General features: G+C 39.0%; 1 protein-coding gene across 1 annotated transcript in view; it reads right to left on the bottom strand.

The window, feature by feature from the left end:
• Positions 1-292: 292 nt before the first annotated feature.
• The window catches only part of LOC134753066 (uncharacterized), a 50,438-nt gene continuing 30,583 nt past the window's right edge, over positions 293-20,147 (bottom strand). Inside the window, exons 6-10 of the mRNA XM_063688830.1 lie at positions 8,513-8,633; positions 3,729-3,862; positions 2,544-2,676; positions 1,583-1,711; positions 293-501 (exon numbers count right to left, since the gene is read on the bottom strand). Of these exons, the coding sequence (XP_063544900.1) occupies positions 397-501; positions 1,583-1,711; positions 2,544-2,676; positions 3,729-3,862; positions 8,513-8,633 (622 nt within the window). The 3' untranslated portion in view covers positions 293-396. The remainder of the gene's footprint in view (positions 502-1,582; positions 1,712-2,543; positions 2,677-3,728; positions 3,863-8,512; positions 8,634-20,147) is intronic.

The raw sequence follows: 20,147 nt of genomic DNA, 5'->3' as shown, positions 1-20,147 counted from the left end.
AAGGTATAAGAATAATATTCAAAATTTCGGCTTCCCTGTGAAACTGATACGGCCGCCAACAGTTATATCGGAACAAAGAAAAGTGGTCTCGCTCGACTTTATTATAAAGCGCTGGGCTGCACTTCAAGTATTAAATATTTAGGTATAAAGTTTTTTTTGAGCACCCTGTAAAGTACATCAGATGTATTATGGTAGGCGCTTGATAATGACAGGATAAAGCTTGCGTCATTTTATCGAACGATGTCAACAGTTACATTTGGTCCATCAAGCTGTTATCACGTCTACCACGCCTGCTTATTGTAGATAGCGTCTGAACATCAGCCGTGTAGATTTCAATAAGTATTTAGCGTCGTGTATAGCCGCTGGTGCTTACACCGATGGAAAGAAGCGATGAAGTTAGAGCTCGCCGGAGTGGCGGCGACGCACGTAGCGCGCGAAGTAGTCGGGCCTCCAGCATTTGCACGAGCCGGGCACAAGGAACCAGTCGTAGTAGAGCCGCACCTGACAAACAAATAGAAATAAGACACATTCTAAATGTTACCCACCAGGTCGAGAATTGTGCTCGGCCAAATTCTAATCACAGCACAGAGGTTACCCTGGGACTTGACTAGTAATTCAGTTTCTTGGGTAGTTCTGTTTTTCAGATTCAAAAATGTAACTTGGCGGTCGTTTTGTTCTATGACTTTATTAATAGGGGGATATTACTGCAATGTTCTGCTACCAGAGTGCAGCAGTAGCCCGTTTAGTAAACCATAGTAACTTATACATACTGTGCCTTTAACAGTTTTTTGACAAGTTTTCAGAGATAATAAAATATGACATTGATGCACCAAGGCGGTTTGTTTGCAGAGAACCTACCGGGAAACGCGAATCCGAAATTTCGCTATCTGCCTCTTTATCGCTCGAATATGCAAGAATGACAGAGATGTTAGATAACGAAATTTCGATTTTCTTGTTTAGTGATAAACCCTCAGATTGTGGTAGTGGCGCCCCTTGCGCAGAGTTTCGCGTAATATTCCCTATTAAAAGGCTTGTGAGGAGTCAATACATAAAAATCTTTTCATCACACTTGCTCAAAACGACGTTTTTATTCCACCGATTTTTGGCTCATAATCCTAGATATTAAACACGCGTGCTCTTTCAGTGTATTATTCCACTCGTGCTTTTTCATTATATTATCCGACTGAGTTAAGAAGGTAACTGATTGCTAATAATATGCATGGAAAGGGAGCCTTCTTTAATTGGTCGGAATGGCGGGCGCCGGCGCGCCCGACCGCCTGCGCGGTACGCGGCCGGGGCGAGCGAGGGCCGGCCGGCAGTACGAGTATGACAGATGCAACACACAATACTAACTGTTTTAACTATTAAAATTTGATTAATATGAGTTTCTTTTTTTTCTCGCAAGTGTGTTGAAAAACGTCGTATGAAACGCGTGTGCATTGGTCATTACACACATCGGCTTTCTTATTGCGCGCTCGCTTACAGCTCGAGCGCACAATATCGCCTCGTGTATGATGACCAACTTAGCGCACTTGTATCATAATGTACTTACTATTAAAAAATGTAAATGGTCCAAGGATACCTGAAAGCAGCCCATCTCGTCGTGGCCGTCGCAGTGCGGCGGCTTGTCGCCGGGCGCGGCGCCCGCGTTCGCGCCCGCGTCGGGAGCGGGGCCGGCGCGCTTCTGCAGGTACTGCTGGTATTCCTGGTACTGTTTTAACAAACATTCGCAGTATTATGTTACGAGTACGTTATAATCTCCTAATACGAAATAGTACATTTCGATGCTAGTGCGGAAAGTATGTCATCACCCCACGAGTACCGAGATATCGGGACGAGTGAAGAATGACATTTCCGCACGTGTATCTAACGACGTTTTTAATACAGTTGCAAAATAAAAACCGGCCAAGTGCGAGTCGAACTCGCGTTCCAAAGGTTCCGTACGTAACACAATTTAAACAATGTATTTTTTATGTAAACGTGAGTGAAATGTCTTTAAAAAACCCGTAGGGGTCGGATCAAAAACTAAGTAATTAAGCCCAACTTACGCTTGACTGCACATTTCTAATAGGTTTTCCTGTAATCTATAGGTAAAGATCTATTTTGTGTATTGTTTTCCAAATTTTAGACCCAGTAGTTTCGGAGATAAAGGGGGGGATGGTCATTTTTTGCCTATTTTCTTGAATAACTTCTAAATTGTTTATCCTAAAGTTATAAAGAAAATATATTTGAGATTCTCACAATGAGCTCTTTCATTTGATATGTAACACGATATAGTTTGAAAAACATTATTTTTTAATTTTCACATTTACCTAATGTTCTTTCACTGATGACTGTGTTAAAATTGTCAAATATCAAGCGGTGTCATCAACGCCATCTAGCCGAGCATAAGCCAAAGGTGTGGCGCCATCTATTCGAGAATGACTTTTTATTTTATTTCCGAGGCACGTTTTTTTCTTAGACTATTCATCTACGGTTTTACATATGTGTTAGCTATTAGGTACTTATTAGGAAGCACACGTTTAAAACTATAAATGACTTGCCTGTTGGTCGGTGTAAGGGCGGGCGGAGGTCGGCTGCGGCGTGGGGTAGTGCAGTTCACCGACTAACAGGGACACCCACCGCGGCGACGACAGGCAACCGCCGTCCAAGTAGTGGCACCGCGATTGCATACACCTGCACACATGAACATCAGCATCTCTTAATACAAACACGTTTTTAGGGTTCCGTATTCTATTGTTGTATATTGCGTTGCGTTCCAACAAATCCCACAATGCGCCTAAGACACAAAACCCTTGGGGCCTCTATATGCCTTATTACGTGTATCCTTTCTCAAGTCACTTTCTAAAGAAGGCCGGTGTGGACCTACCTAACATTAGGATGGACTTATCTTGGTTGGGTTGAGCTTCCCGCTTCACAAAATATAATTTACAGTACATGTGGTGCTACTTTCTCGCACTAGTGCGTAAAAGAGCACTTTTCGTGCATATGTCGAAAGTTTAAAGGGCCATATGTACTGTAAAACGTTGTACGATACACGTGCGAATAGGTAATTCGCAACTCGTGTCGATTTAAAACACTCCCTGCGGTCGTGTTTTAATTTATCGCCACTCGTTTCGAATTGCCTCTTTTCCGCACTAGTATCGTAAATAACTATTTTGTTAGGTTTTTACACTTAAACTCAACTACAAGAACAAAATGTCGAACGTGAAAGTAGTTTTTTTTTAAGTAGGTAACTATATGGGGACACCCATGTTACGTGGAACGAAACACTGCTGTTAGGATCGTAACTAACATGGTAGCATCCATTGGCGTCAAAATGGCGTCGCTGCGCAGTTTTTTTTTAACACTACGTCGGTGGCAAACAAGCATAGGGCCAGCCTGATGTTCTCTCTGGCAACCTTACTCACCATCAGGAACACAACACTATGAGTAGTAGAGTGAGTAGGGTAGGGTGTTATTTGGCTGCGCTTTTTTGTAAGGTGGAGGTACTTCCCCAGTTAGGCACTGCTCTAGATCTGGAATGATATCCGCTGTGCTGTGCCCTACCACACAAAGCGAGATGACATTCACAGTGCCCTTATACCTCTCTTTTGGACGTAGTTTAAGGACATACCCGAGACCCGGGTCCAAAGTTGCGCCAAAGTTGCGTCGAGCAGCAGCCATAGAGTTGACTAGACGCCAGGTGGCCCCAAATACCATTAAAAAGTAAACTGCAATCAACTGACCTGGTGACCTCCACCGTCTGCGTGAAGTAGCCCTCGTAAGGTATCTGCACAACGTAGCGCCACACGCCTTGGTAGTTGCGCGCGAAAACCGGTGTGGCGTACTCCACACGTGCTGGGCATGGCGTAGGTGGGCCCTGTGTACCAATTTCCGTGTGACTATGATAGTTTGATGGTGCTTTGCTTGGTACCGAGTTTTGCTTGAGAGAAGATTGCTAGTAGGTACAATTAACACGCGTTAACAATATTTCGAAATCTGAAACCCAGCTGAGTAAGACCATAAACTACTAAGCGCCACTTGCACCATCCCACTAACCCGGGGTTAACCGGTTAAAACGTTAACCCAGTATCAAATTGTACTGGTAACCATGGCAACTCCAGGTTTACCCGTTAACCCCGTGTTAGTGAATGGTGCAAGTGGCCCTAAGAAGATACAGTCGGACCAAGTTAAAGGCCTCTACTCATTAGGTAGATGCGTTTTGTTGCAAGGACCTAGAGGCCTTACCTTTGTACAGACTTTGCAGTGACCGCGAGTGTGGAGTGCCACCATCAATTCTTATGAAAAAACAAGGGCTTTGCAATCGGAGAAGGAAGTCCGTCTAAGCTAACTACACCGACTTTGACAGAACATAGTGTGGAAGTTTCATTATAAGCGTGCAGTCGGAGAAGGAAGTCCGTCTAAGCTAACTCTACACTGACTTTGACAGAACATGGTGTGGAAGTTTCATTATAAGCGTGCAGTCGGAGAAGGAAGTCCGTCTAAGCTAACTCTACATTGACTTTGATGTTTCATTATACGCGTGCAGTCGGAAAAGGAAGTCCGTCTAAGCTAACTCTACACCGACTTTGACAGAACATAGTGTGGAAGTTTCATTATAAGCGTGCAGTCGGATAAGGGAGTCCGTCTAAGCTAACTCTACACCGACTTTGACAGAACATGGTGTGGAAGTTTCATTATAAGCGTGCAGTCGGAGAAGGAAGTCCGTCTAAGCTAACTCTACATTGACTTTGATGTTTCATTATACGCGTGTAGTCGGAAAAGGAAGTCCATCTAAGCTAACTCTACACCGACTTTGACAGACCATGGTGTGGAAGTTTCATTATAAGCGTACAGTCGGAGAAGGAAGTCCGTCTAAGCAAACTCTACACCGACTTTGACGGAACATAGTGTGGAAGTTTCATTATAAGCGTGCAGTCGGATAAGGAAGTCCGTCTAAGCAAACTCTACACCGACTTTGACAGAACATAGTGTGGAAGTTTCATTATAAGCGTGCAGTCGGAGAAGGAAGTCCGTCTAAGCTAACTCTACACCGACTTTGACAGAACATAGTGTGGAAGTTATATTATAAGCGTGCAGTCGGATAAGGGAGTCCGTCTAAGCTAACTCTACACTGACTTTGACAGAACATGGTGTGGAAGTTTCATTATAAGCGTGCAATCGGAGGAGGAAGTCCGTCTAAGCTAACTCTAGATTGACTTTGACAGAACATAGTGTGGAAGTTTCATTATAAGCGTGCAGTCGGATAAAGGAGTCCGTCTAAGCTAACTCTACACCGACTTTGACAGAACATAGTGTGGAAGTTTCATTATAAGCGTGCAGTCGGATAAGGGAGTCCGTCTAAGCTAACTCTACACCGACTTTGACAGAACATGGTGTGGAAGTTTTATTATAAGCGTGCAGTCGGAGAAGGAAGTCCGTCTAAGCTAACTCTACATTGACTTTGATGTTTCATTATACGCGTGCAGTCGGAAAAGGAAGTCCGTCTAAGCTAACTCTACACCGACTTTGACAGAACATAGTGTGGAAGTTTCATTATAAGCGTGCAGTCGGATAAGGAAGTCCGTCTAAGCTAACTCTACATCGACTTTGACAGAACATAGTGTGGAAGTTTCATTATAAGCGTGCAGTCGGAGAAGGAAGTCCGTCTAAGCTAACTCTACCCTGACTTTGACAGAACATAGTGTGGAAGTTTCATTATAAGCGTGCAATCGGAGAAGGATGTCCGTCTAAGCTAACTCTACACTGACTTTAACAGAACATAGTGTGGAAGTTTCACCGTTTTCAAAATATACAAAAAATTATGTAATATTACGGTCAAGGGGAACAGACATTTGGACAAAGAAACTAGGACTATTTAACTTAAATACCTATTTAAGTTGAATAGAGAAATTAGAGAAACAGTTATCTGTTTTACAAGGTGACAAAGTTGTTGTTTATCCCCTCGTGCTAAAATGGATACCCGAGCAAGAAAAAGATTCCAAAATTGAACCACGAGCGTTGCAAGACTTGCAAGGCCTGCGAGAGTTTCAAGGTAGGAACAAACTTTGCCAGCTAGTGAAAGTGTAGTTTTTCACTACACCAACACGAGGAAAATACTAATTATAAAACATTACAAATTAAATACACGTTAAGTTCATAGATTAAATATTTGTCATTAAAATCATCACTTAAAAGCCAATTCTACCAGCCAACATGAGAAAACAAGTCAAACTTTGTATCTAGGTACGAGTACATAATTACTTTGCCACTCTTGTGGAAAAATAGTTAAATAAAAATAGAAAAATAGAAAAATAGTTGCTCAAAAAGTGCTACTTTTCGTGGCTGTTTAGCGTGCGGAAAGTTGGTTTTCGCGAACTAGTGCTTTTTACTTTTCCAATTTTTTTTAATTTATACTTGTTCCAATTCATGACTACTTATTGATGAGTTTTTATATTAGTTTCCTTTAAACGTCGTAATCAACATAAAAACCTACTGTTTATGTAAGAATACGAAAAATATGCATATATCATATTTTATTACTTACCTCTTCATCATTATAAGTATTGTAAACACGTTTATTTTTTAATGTTGAAAAACCGTTCTTAATAAGTTGTCTGAATGGAACGGAACGCCTGTCAAAGAAGAGGCGTATTTTCTTACTGCAAGAATGTTTTAAGTTTCCAAAGGCAACATTCGATATTGTTTTTATAAATATACGATACACAAATAATCGTAAATAACGATATTTAGGTAATAATAGTACAATGTTTTAATATTTACAATTGTTTCTGTCTTATAGAACATGCATTTGAAAAAAATAACTCATTGAAGTGGGTTCAATAATAATAACAAAACCTATTCTAGTCGAATAAAAGCTAGAAAAACACCTCTTCATAATGTCAATGTCAATGATGTCACAGAATTAATAATATAAAAAGTTTCGAATTCCATTCCTTAATACTTGTTGCTGTTCTTATTTTTTCGCAACTGTATTAAAAAACGTCGTTCGATACACGTGCGGATATGTCATTCTTCACTCGTCCCGAGTATCTCGGTACTCGTCCGCACTAGCATCGAAATGTACTATTGTGCAACAAGAGAGGAAAGTTGGTTTTTCTAGCGAGTGTTTATTTTGAGTCCCGAGCAAGCGAAAGATTCTATAATTGAATCACGAGCGAGCGAAGTTATAATCTTGAGCGTAGCGAGGGACTCAAAAACACGAGATGTAAAATAACTTTGCTCTCGTGTTGCACATATAGTTTTTCCCTTCACTAGCTCGGAAAGCCGTCTTTTATCCTTTAAAACAAGCGGGGAAAAACGCATTTTATCCACTAGTGGGGAAAGTAAATTGACCTTGGATGGAGCGTGTTTAAGTAGCTTGACAGATAACAAAACGTAAAACGCTCATAATAATGGTTCGTTCGATATTAATTATCATTAAATAAATGGTTTGAGAATCTAATAAAAAATACCAGATTTAGCTTTATTTAATAATTTTAAGTCATAAACCTTAAAATTCCATAATAAACGTTTGTTTTTTAATAATTATGTTAAATATAATTCTGAACGCACAAGTTAAGTCGATGCAATTTCAAAACGCATCATTGACATTTCATACGTCAGAAATGTCAACATTGTAAACAAAATGAAATAAAACTATGAAAACGGATTATATCGCGTATATTGAATTTATAATACATCCCGACGTTTCGAACTCTTTACAGCGTTCGTGGTCAACGGGTGACCGAGGAAAAATTACAAAGTGCAAAAATACCCACATACTAAAATAATGAACAATCATAGACTACAAACTTTAAGGCTGGTTGTACATGCAAAATCGGTTAACCGAAGACAATATTGTAAACAAAAATTTTACTTAAAAACTTCTCACGTAATAGTACAGAATTTCCAGTTTTTTGTTATAATATCGTACAAAAATGAGTGATTCCAGTTGATGAAGATGATCTAACGCCTGTGGATGTTGCACTTTCTTCGCTATAGTGAGGGGAAAAGTTTTGTGTTACACACGGGTGCAAATATATTTTACTTCTCGTGTGTTAAAACACTCGCTACGCTCAGGATTCTATTTTAGAACCACTCGCTTCGCTCGTGGTTCAACTATAGAATCCTTTCGCTTGCTTGTGTTTCAATTCCACGCTCGCGGGTAAAATACAACTTTGCACCCTTGTATAACAAATAACTATTTCACCTCAGTAGTGAGAACATATTAAGGTTAAAATTTAAAATGTATTTCGAATTACACAGAATAATACAGAGAAAGAAAAAAAACGAATTTGTAATAGAAGTATGAAGTGGCAGTTCATGGCCTTCACTAAATTAAATAGCTACTTTGTTTCACTCCCTGGAGTGAGGAAAGTCGCACTTTCCTCACTTCAGGGAGTGACGAAAGTAGGCTTGTTCGAGCTGCTGAGGTGAAAATACAACTTTCTCATTATTTTATGAAGAATAAAGGGAGCCTTTACGGCCTTGTGTGGTGAACATAAATTGGAATAATTAGTTCGCTCACCTCATATCTTGGCACCGTAGAAGCGGGCGTGTGTGCGTGTGGCGCTGTGCCGGGGTCCTCGCGCCGCTCCACGCTCGCTGAGCTGCTTTCACCGTTGATGGCTCTGTACAGCATGCAGAACCTGAAATATGCACTCTTATTAATATTTATTACTTTAATTTAACTTTGTGAAAGGCAATGTCTTGTCTACCTTATTTCCCCTTCCCTCTTAGCAAGATAGCAGAAGTGTCCGGTTAAAAGGTCGTACACTACATGAAATAAGAATCTTTTATAGTTTAATAGTTTCGCCATGTAAGTATGTCCGTCTGTCTGTCGGAGGCTTTGTAGGTTTTTTTAAATATAGTCTGTCAAACAACTTTGTCACTAGAACAAGGCGCGAAATTCAAAATTTCTATGGCACGATAACCCTTCGCGCCTACATTTTATAAATTTGCCGCTTTTTTCTACTGACGGAAATAGCTTGACAGACTATAAATCTCAGAATAATAACTATAAATGCGTGTATAACTATTCAATATATCGGCATTTTCAAAACCGAAAGTCGAAAATCATCTGCCTTTCTATCGCTCTTGCATATTCGAGCGACAGAGAGGCAGATGAAGAAATTTCTATTTTTGTTTTCGGCGGTAGGGCCTCAGATAGCTCAAGGGAGATTACTGTCCCTTTCTTTTTTTACGGCAACTACAAGCTGAACAAAACAAGCTACCATTTTCATCATGGAGACTATATAAAGGAGTCAAATCTCTATGTATGAAAAGTGTCCATCAAAAAACAGTAATTAGGCGGCGCCACCATACACGGAAATACTGCCAAAAACAACCTACGTAATTTGGTCCGGTTATTTGTTGGTTCATGTTATACTCATGTCCCAGACCCTAACTAGCGCCACCGGAGAGATTAGGAACTATTATTTAAAGCTGAAAGCGGTCACTTTTGCAACAATTCTGCCATAAGAGATTGGCATCCTTTTCTATACCATCCATAATTTTCATGAATATTAATGTCATTATGACAGGTTTTGCCATCATTTATTAACTCACTTTAGAATATTAAGTAGCAGCAGTAGGTGGATGATGTGGGAGTTATATCAAATTAAAATATGTCAAATAAATGAATTAATTATTTTTACACAGAGTCATAGAGACTAGTGCTTTGCTAGTGCTTTTACAACGCTCGTTAAAAAAGCGTTTAGCCCGCTACTACGCGGCGCGAAGCCGCGAACGCGAGTGTGGAGTCGATTTCGCTGATTAGCGAACTAGACTCCACACTCACGTTCGCGGCTTCGCGCCGCGATTCGCGCATGAGTGTGGAGGGCCCTTTTGAATGACACACATGGATACAAGACATCTGTACTTATTTACACGATGACGGTGGCGGCTTTTATCAAGCGTTGTTGGATTTTCGACTTTAAGTGTTAGTTGTTTAATCGAATTGAGCGTGCGGACGGATTCAAGCGCTTTTTTAACGCGCGTTGATAAAACGCTCTTGTCTATAGGGCCCTCCACACTCGTGCGCGAATCGCGGCGCGAAGCCGCGAACGCGAGTGTGGAGTCTAGTTCGCTGATAAGCGAAATCGACTCCACATTCGCGTTTGCGGCTTCGCGCCGCGTAGTCTGGAGCGGGCTTATGAGGCCTACCTTTAGCGTGATTAGAAACAGAACAGAATAATAAGTTCTATGTCAAAATTGATATATTTAAGTACATATCTTTAAACTGGTAACCACGATACAGGCTTTGCCTAGTGTGGAGACCACCGTTAATCTTAGACTTTAACATCTAGATTTTAAACCTTTGCTGTAAAAGATTATCCTATTGTTGTAACATTAACTGGAAATAAATATTATTATTATTATTTATAAATAAAAATAAAAAGCCTTTTATAGTTTGTCAAAGGACTGTCTCACATAGACAGAGAGAATCATACTATCTTTGTCTTACAAAGCTAGTAAGCAAGCTCGCCTTTGTACCTAAATTTATATGAATTTCATGTTAACAATTTTTGTTTTGTACAATAAAGTGATTTACTACTACTACTACTACAATAGTACTAGCACCCAAAACAAAAGGATGAGTGAAGTTTTTTTTGTTCTTATTTACTGACAATTTGGTTTGACCAACTATATTTCTTAAATGTTACATTTTTCCGTATTAGATTTTTTGTTTTTTTTTTAAATAAATTATTCAAGAACCCCGTGTTCACGTGGTGTTCACAGGTGAAGGCCTCCTCCAAAGCCCTCCATCCCGAAATAAATGGTATTTATAATTGACTTTTTTACAGTACTTGCTCCTCTTGTACTATTCTTGTACTCTGTGTTCAATATAGTCTGGCAAACTCAATTTGTCAGTAAATAAGAGCAAAAAAAAAAAACTATACTCATCCCTTTCTTTAGTACTAGCGTAAGACAAAGACATACAGTATGATTCTCTCTGTTTGAGTGAAATGAGATAGTCCTTGGCCCATGAATCTAGTATAACTGGATCGGTCATGAGGGGTGGGGGAAAAAGACCGAACGAGATAGTCTTATGTATCTTTCAGTAGGAGTAGCAGAGAAAGCGCTGTTATTGTTTGTCCTTGTCATAGTTTCACTTTTCCACCGCTGCCACAACCGAGGTTGTGGCAAACAAATAAGTACGTGACATGTCATGTTTGTTCGTTGCTTGTTTAATTATTGTTGTTTTGTATGAAATTGTGCTTTCTCTTATGAAATATAGTGATGGTTAGCGTTTTGAATAATGAAAATTAAGCTAATGCTAATAATGCCAATGATCAGCTACGGCGCGGTTGTATGGTGGCCCCGCACCCAGCTAACCACAGTAATAGACAAACTAAATAAAACACAAAGACTAGCATGTGTGGCTGCAACGGGCTGCATGAGAACTACTCCGACTGCAGCTCTAGAGATAATGCTAGGACTCCTGCCACTACACATGCACATACAGAAAGAAGCGGCTGCCACAGCTCTTCGTTTGAAGAATCTAAACCTATGGACATCTTTCAGCTCATCGCACAAGATCTATGAAAATACGATCTCAAAAATGCCCATGCTGGAAGCGCCTATCGACAAAATACCAAAAAATATGATCTTCTGGAAAGATTACGCCATATCGTTAACAGAAGATCCGAAAGAAGGACTAAACCAAACAAACCTAAGAATATTCACAGATGGCTCAAAAACAAACGAAGGGACAGGATGTGGTGTCTTCTCAGAGGACCTGAACATACACATCACAAAACCCCTTGGTGAACACAATACGGTATTCCAAGCTGAATGTGTAGGAATAATAGAAGCTTGCAAAGCTATTACAAGACGACAAGTGAAACACGAAACCATACTAATACTGTCAGACAGTAAATCGGTACTACAAGCGCTATGCAGCGACAAACTTACCTCAGAGCTTATACTTGAATGCCATCGGAGCCTCACTGAAGTGAGCAAAGAAGGCAACAAAGTAACAGTACAATGGATAAAGGGGCATAGTGGATCAAGAGGAAACGATGCAGCGGATGAACTGGCCAGGAAAGGTTCAGAAACACCGGCATATGGACCCGAGCCAATTATGCCTCTACCAATATCCTACATACACAACCAGCTAGAACAACATCACAGACAACTGCACAACAAGTACTGGAGTGAATTGAACATGCAGGCAAACCAAAGAAATTCTACCGGAACTGAACCACAAGCTTACCAAAATATTACTGAAAACACCAAGAAGCCAACTACGTAAAATAGTAGGATTAATAACAGGACATAACACACTAAACAAACACCTACATAATATGGGTAAAACTGATAGCCCCATGTGCAGAGCGTGCATGGAAGAAGAAACAACAAAACATATTCTCCTAGACTGTAAACAGGTAGAAGTGTATAGGAGCAAATACCTAGGTAATCCATGCACACTAAAAGAGGCAACTAGCAACCTGAAGACTTTGCTAGGCTTCGTGGAGGAGCTGGGGTGGTTAGAGTAGCGCTACCTCGTTTCACGCAAAATAGGCACATTTGGATGTCAATTTGCGGAAAATGCCCAGCATAACTAACTAACTAGCGTTTTGAATGCTTGAACTTTGATAAAATAATGGTGAATTGTTCTGTAATCGGCTGTAATAGCCGCTCTGAGCAAAAATATGAGATCATAAACTTTCACACGTAAGTACGGTATTTTACATCTTCCTCTTAACGCAATATGTGAGAATAACATCGTAAAATTACGTTACGTACAAAGCAATGTAGAATCAAACGATTTCAATAAAAATATCACAATTATTTACGCAAATTAACAAAACATTATTTGTAAAATTATCCGCCCAAATTACGTAGGTAGGTAGGAGTCTGAGGTCAGCCATTTTTAAACTTCTTCTTAATTTAGCTGCATAACCATCATGTTAGGGATACCAGATGAAAATATCATAATTTTATGGGTAATTTTGACCTCGAAGTTTTTTCGTACTTCTAATTCCAAAAAAAAAACAAATGTGAAGATTAAATGTGGTGTACATTAATTGGTGTGATAGCGATTTGTGATTTCTTAAATTAAAACCCATAATACATTTTATTTTACGTTTTATTTACTAAACATGTTTAGTTTTGTACCACCTGCGCGAATTGACGGCCCATTGACATTTTATTTAACAATTTTTTAAAACCGTCAAACAAGCTAACTTTGCCTCCAGGGTAATCGCCCCAACGTGATATCAAATATTGGGGTAATTTTTACCAATATGGTATCCCCACGTTCATGACGTCATCTATGTCTATCCCTTACGGGCGCACGCGGTAGGCCGCCTCTATAGAAATATACTAGATCTATGCCTTGGCCATGTTGCAGTAACAAAACGCAAGTTTGACGTTTTGTCATTGTCAAGAATGTCAAGTGTGAACTTGACGTTTGTTTTATGACGTTTTGTCAACTTTTGTCGATATCGTCTCGAAACGAAACTAAAGTTTTAGGTTGGGCTTTTATTACAATATAAATTAATTAAATGCCGTCATCACATGCCTACTGTTTACAATGTCTTCAGCTTTAGTGCGACAGGCGCTTGAAATAGTCGATCCAGAAGGTAAGTCAGGCTTTGTTTATTTCTTCAACATTATCGTGTTTTGCACGTGTTTGTATTATTATTTATTTTATGATTTGATTTTGTTTGGCAGAGAGCGTTCGCGGACGTAATAAAAAGGCGAATTTAACTTTGTGAAAGGCAATGTCTTGTCTACCTTATTTCCCCTTCCCTCTTAGCAAGATAGCAGAAAAGTGTCCGGTTAAAAGGTCGTACACTACATGAAATAAGAATCTTTTATAGTTTAATAGTTTCGCCATGTAAGTATGTCCGTCTGTCTGTCGGAGGCTTTGTAGGTTTTTTTAAATATAGTCTGTCAAACAACTTTGTCACTAGAACAAGGCGCGAAATTCAAAATTTCTATGGCACGATAACCCTTCGCGCCTACATTTTATAAATTTGCCGCTTTTTTCTACTGACGGAAATAGCTTGACAGACTATAAATCTCAGAATAATAACTATAAATGCGTGTATAACTATTCAATATATCGGCATTTTCAAAACCGAAAGTCGAAAATCATCTGCCTTTCTATCGCTCTTGCATATTCGAGCGACAGAGAGGCAGATGAAGAAATTTCTATTTTTGTTTTCGGCGGTAGGGCCTCAGATAGCTCAAGGGAGATTACTGTCCCTTTCTTTTTTTACGGCAACTACAAGCTGAACAAAACAAGCTACCATTTTCATCATGGAGACTATATAAAGGAGTCAAATCTCTATGTATGAAAAGTGTCCATCAAAAAACAGTAATTAGGCGGCGCCACCATACACGGAAATACTGCCAAAAACAACCTACGTAATTTGGTCCGGTTATTTGTTGGTTCATGTTATACTCATGTCCCAGACCCTAACTAGCGCCACCGGAGAGATTAGGAACTATTATTTAAAGCTGAAAGCGGTCACTTTTGCAACAATTCTGCCATAAGAGATTGGCATCCTTTTCTATACCATCCATAATTTTCATGAATATTAATGTCATTATGACAGGTTTTGCCATCATTTATTAACTCACTTTAGAATATTAAGTAGCAGCAGTAGGTGGATGATGTGGGAGTTATATCAAATTAAAATATGTCAAATAAATGAATTAATTATTTTTACACAGAGTCATAGAGACTAGTGCTTTGCTAGTGCTTTTACAACGCTCGTTAAAAAAGCGTTTAGCCCGCTACTACGCGGCGCGAAGCCGCGAACGCGAGTGTGGAGTCGATTTCGCTGATTAGCGAACTAGACTCCACACTCACGTTCGCGGCTTCGCGCCGCGATTCGCGCATGAGTGTGGAGGGCCCTTTTGAATGACACACATGGATACAAGACATCTGTACTTATTTACACGATGACGGTGGCGGCTTTTATCAAGCGTTGTTGGATTTTCGACTTTAAGTGTTAGTTGTTTAATCGAATTGAGCGTGCGGACGGATTCAAGCGCTTTTTTAACGCGCGTTGATAAAACGCTCTTGTCTATAGGGCCCTCCACACTCGTGCGCGAATCGCGGCGCGAAGCCGCGAACGCGAGTGTGGAGTCTAGTTCGCTGATAAGCGAAATCGACTCCACATTCGCGTTTGCGGCTTCGCGCCGCGTAGTCTGGAGCGGGCTTATGAGGCCTACCTTTAGCGTGATTAGAAACAGAACAGAATAATAAGTTCTATGTCAAAATTGATATATTTAAGTACATATCTTTAAACTGGTAACCACGATACAGGCTTTGCCTAGTGTGGAGACCACCGTTAATCTTAGACTTTAACATCTAGATTTTAAACCTTTGCTGTAAAAGATTATCCTATTGTTGTAACATTAACTGGAAATAAATATTATTATTATTATTTATAAATAAAAATAAAAAGCCTTTTATAGTTTGTCAAAGGACTGTCTCACATAGACAGAGAGAATCATACTATCTTTGTCTTACAAAGCTAGTAAGCAAGCTCGCCTTTGTACCTAAATTTATATGAATTTCATGTTAACAATTTTTGTTTTGTACAATAAAGTGATTTACTACTACTACTACTACAATAGTACTAGCACCCAAAACAAAAGGATGAGTGAAGTTTTTTTTGTTCTTATTTACTGACAATTTGGTTTGACCAACTATATTTCTTAAATGTTACATTTTTCCGTATTAGATTTTTTGTTTTTTTTTAAATAAATTATTCAAGAACCCCGTGTTCACGTGGTGTTCACAGGTGAAGGCCTCCTCCAAAGCCCTCCATCCCGAAATAAATGGTATTTATAATTGACTTTTTTACAGTACTTGCTCCTCTTGTACTATTCTTGTACTCTGTGTTCAATATAGTCTGGCAAACTCAATTTGTCAGTAAATAAGAGCAAAAAAAAAAACTATACTCATCCCTTTCTTTAGTACTAGCGTAAGACAAAGACATACAGTATGATTCTCTCTGTTTGAGTGAAATGAGATAGTCCTTGGCCCATGAATCTAGTATAACTGGATCGGTCATGAGGGGTGGGGGAAAAAGACCGAACGAGATAGTCTTATGTATCTTTCAGTAGGAGTAGCAGAGAAAGCGCTGTTATTGTTTGTCCTTGTCATAGTTTCACTTTTCCACCGCTGCCACAACCGAGGTTGTGGCAAACAAATAAGTACGTGACATGTCATGTTTGTTCGTTGCTTGTTTAATTATTGTTGTTTTGTATGAAATTGTGCTTTCTCTTATGAAATATAGTGATGGTTAGCGTTTTGAATAATGAAAATTAAGCTAATGCTAATAATGCCAATGATCAGCTACGGCGCGGTTGTATGGTGGCCCCGCACCCAGCTAACCACAGTAATAGACAAACTAAATAAAACACAAAGACTAGCATGTGTGGCTGCAACGGGCTGCATGAGAACTACTCCGACTGCAGCTCTAGAGATAATGCTAGGACTCCTGCCACTACACATGCACATACAGAAAGAAGCGGCTGCCACAGCTCTTCGTTTGAAGAATCTAAACCTATGGACATCTTTCAGCTCATCGCACAAGATCTATGAAAATACGATCTCAAAAATGCCCATGCTGGAAGCGCCTATCGACAAAATACCAAAAAATATGATCTTCTGGAAAGATTACGCCATATCGTTAACAGAAGATCCGAAAGAAGGACTAAACCAAACAAACCTAAGAATATTCACAGATGGCTCAAAAACAAACGAAGGGACAGGATGTGGTGTCTTCTCAGAGGACCTGAACATACACATCACAAAACCCCTTGGTGAACACAATACGGTATTCCAAGCTGAATGTGTAGGAATAATAGAAGCTTGCAAAGCTATTACAAGACGACAAGTGAAACACGAAACCATACTAATACTGTCAGACAGTAAATCGGTACTACAAGCGCTATGCAGCGACAAACTTACCTCAGAGCTTATACTTGAATGCCATCGGAGCCTCACTGAAGTGAGCAAAGAAGGCAACAAAGTAACAGTACAATGGATAAAGGGGCATAGTGGATCAAGAGGAAACGATGCAGCGGATGAACTGGCCAGGAAAGGTTCAGAAACACCGGCATATGGACCCGAGCCAATTATGCCTCTACCAATATCCTACATACACAACCAGCTAGAACAACATCACAGACAACTGCACAACAAGTACTGGAGTGAATTGAACATGCAGGCAAACCAAAGAAATTCTACCGGAACTGAACCACAAGCTTACCAAAATATTACTGAAAACACCAAGAAGCCAACTACGTAAAATAGTAGGATTAATAACAGGACATAACACACTAAACAAACACCTACATAATATGGGTAAAACTGATAGCCCCATGTGCAGAGCGTGCATGGAAGAAGAAACAACAAAACATATTCTCCTAGACTGTAAACAGGTAGAAGTGTATAGGAGCAAATACCTAGGTAATCCATGCACACTAAAAGAGGCAACTAGCAACCTGAAGACTTTGCTAGGCTTCGTGGAGGAGCTGGGGTGGTTAGAGTAGCGCTACCTCGTTTCACGCAAAATAGGCACATTTGGATGTCAATTTGCGGAAAATGCCCAGCATAACTAACTAACTAGCGTTTTGAATGCTTGAACTTTGATAAAATAATGGTGAATTGTTCTGTAATCGGCTGTAATAGCCGCTCTGAGCAAAAATATGAGATCATAAACTTTCACACGTAAGTACGGTATTTTACATCTTCCTCTTAACGCAATATGTGAGAATAACATCGTAAAATTACGTTACGTACAAAGCAATGTAGAATCAAACGATTTCAATAAAAATATCACAATTATTTACGCAAATTAACAAAACATTATTTGTAAAATTATCCGCCCAAATTACGTAGGTAGGTAGGAGTCTGAGGTCAGCCATTTTTAAACTTCTTCTTAATTTAGCTGCATAACCATCATGTTAGGGATACCAGATGAAAATATCATAATTTTATGGGTAATTTTGACCTCGAAGTTTTTTCGTACTTCTAATTCCAAAAAAAAAACAAATGTGAAGATTAAATGTGGTGTACATTAATTGGTGTGATAGCGATTTGTGATTTCTTAAATTAAAACCCATAATACATTTTATTTTACGTTTTATTTACTAAACATGTTTAGTTTTGTACCACCTGCGCGAATTGACGGCCCATTGACATTTTATTTAACAATTTTTTAAAACCGTCAAACAAGCTAACTTTGCCTCCAGGGTAATCGCCCCAACGTGATATCAAATATTGGGGTAATTTTTACCAATATGGTATCCCCACGTTCATGACGTCATCTATGTCTATCCCTTACGGGCGCACGCGGTAGGCCGCCTCTATAGAAATATACTAGATCTATGCCTTGGCCATGTTGCAGTAACAAAACGCAAGTTTGACGTTTTGTCATTGTCAAGAATGTCAAGTGTGAACTTGACGTTTGTTTTATGACGTTTTGTCAACTTTTGTCGATATCGTCTCGAAACGAAACTAAAGTTTTAGGTTGGGCTTTTATTACAATATAAATTAATTAAATGCCGTCATCACATGCCTACTGTTTACAATGTCTTCAGCTTTAGTGCGACAGGCGCTTGAAATAGTCGATCCAGAAGGTAAGTCAGGCTTTGTTTATTTCTTCAACATTATCGTGTTTTGCACGTGTTTGTATTATTATTTATTTTATGATTTGATTTTGTTTGGCAGAGAGCGTTCGCGGACGTAATAAAAAGGCGAAGCGACCAAAGCAGGGTCAAGGTTTGTGTCGTGTAATATTTCGCAAGTTGCGTCACTAGTGAAGTGCCGCGATAAGAAGTGCTCCATGAAGTGACAGACTAGACATTGAGCGGTAACTACACTGATTACCGTCTTTACTACGACTCTGGACACATCTGGTGTTTGCTCCGTTGCATTTCATGGTTATACAATAGTTCATAGTTCTTATATCTAGTTTGTTGAATATGTTGTTTTCAATTATCAATAATTTAGAGTCACGTATGGCAATTTAGCTTATAGTTTTATAGATATTTCTGTTTCGTGAAATATTTTTAAATAGTTAGACCAAGATAAGCCTGCAAAGATTTTGATAGCACACGCAGTGCAAGTGTTATTTAAATAAATAAATAAATAGATGACATTGAAAGTTTATTTATACGCCATAATTTCATAGAAGTTTGGTGTTTAATATAACACTTGCACTGCGTATACTATCAAAATCGTTGTAGACTTGTCTTGGTCTAACTCTACCCATGTTTGCACAGAACACAGTCACCCGTATAAGAACAAGAGCAAAAAACCAGAAAAACCACAAAAGAGTGCAGAAGAAATTGCTGAAGAGAACATTTGTAAACTGCTGGCCCTGTCCAAACCCACTGCTGACCCAAGCATTACTAAAAAGGTATGTGAAAGCTTACACAATTTACACATATAAATACTTTGTTTCATTCTACACAGATTAATTTGTAACGAGGACATGTTCAGATTGTTATTTTATTTGTATATAATACAGCTCCAGTATTGATCAGAAGTAGATAAAGTAAAATACAGCATTTTCCTGCAATGTTCTATTAAATACAGACTTGCAAAAGTCAGTATACTCTAAATTCTGAATACCATTATAAACCTCATAAAAAAGACCTTACATTCTTGGTACAATTCCATTGTGAATCATGTCATGAGTTAAGCTGTCATTCAAATCATGTTCACTTTATTTAAATGACTTTTAAATTGACTGTTCATAGTTAAATAAAAATTATACTTGTCATTATTAATTTATTATCTACTAATTGCCAAGGTCATTATAATGATAATTTAAATAGTAATTGAATCTTTATAATCACATCTTGGGGATCCATCACTGATGCAATGCATGGTGGGGGGTGCGGAACAGTGGGGGCGGCAGTTCACCCCAACAACTTTCGAACATCCCTATATGCATGTACATGTACAAATATCATTCTAAGTGTCCCAAATTAAAAATTAATGTTTTGCGATGGAGTGGAACATTATTCTAAATAAATGTTAATCCTTATGTTATATGCAAATATCTAAACTATGTAAGCTTTATAGACTTGTGTGATTCATAGTTCATAAGTATAATATACTATTCAATGTACAATAAATTGCTGCCTGATAAGATATAATGTGCTCCACTTTACAGCTT

The sequence above is a fragment of the Cydia strobilella genome, chromosome 2 (assembly GCF_947568885.1).
Source record: "Cydia strobilella chromosome 2, ilCydStro3.1, whole genome shotgun sequence".
Taxonomy (NCBI): Eukaryota; Metazoa; Arthropoda; class Insecta; order Lepidoptera; family Tortricidae; genus Cydia; species Cydia strobilella.
This window is presented reverse-complemented; position numbering and strand designations above follow the sequence as displayed.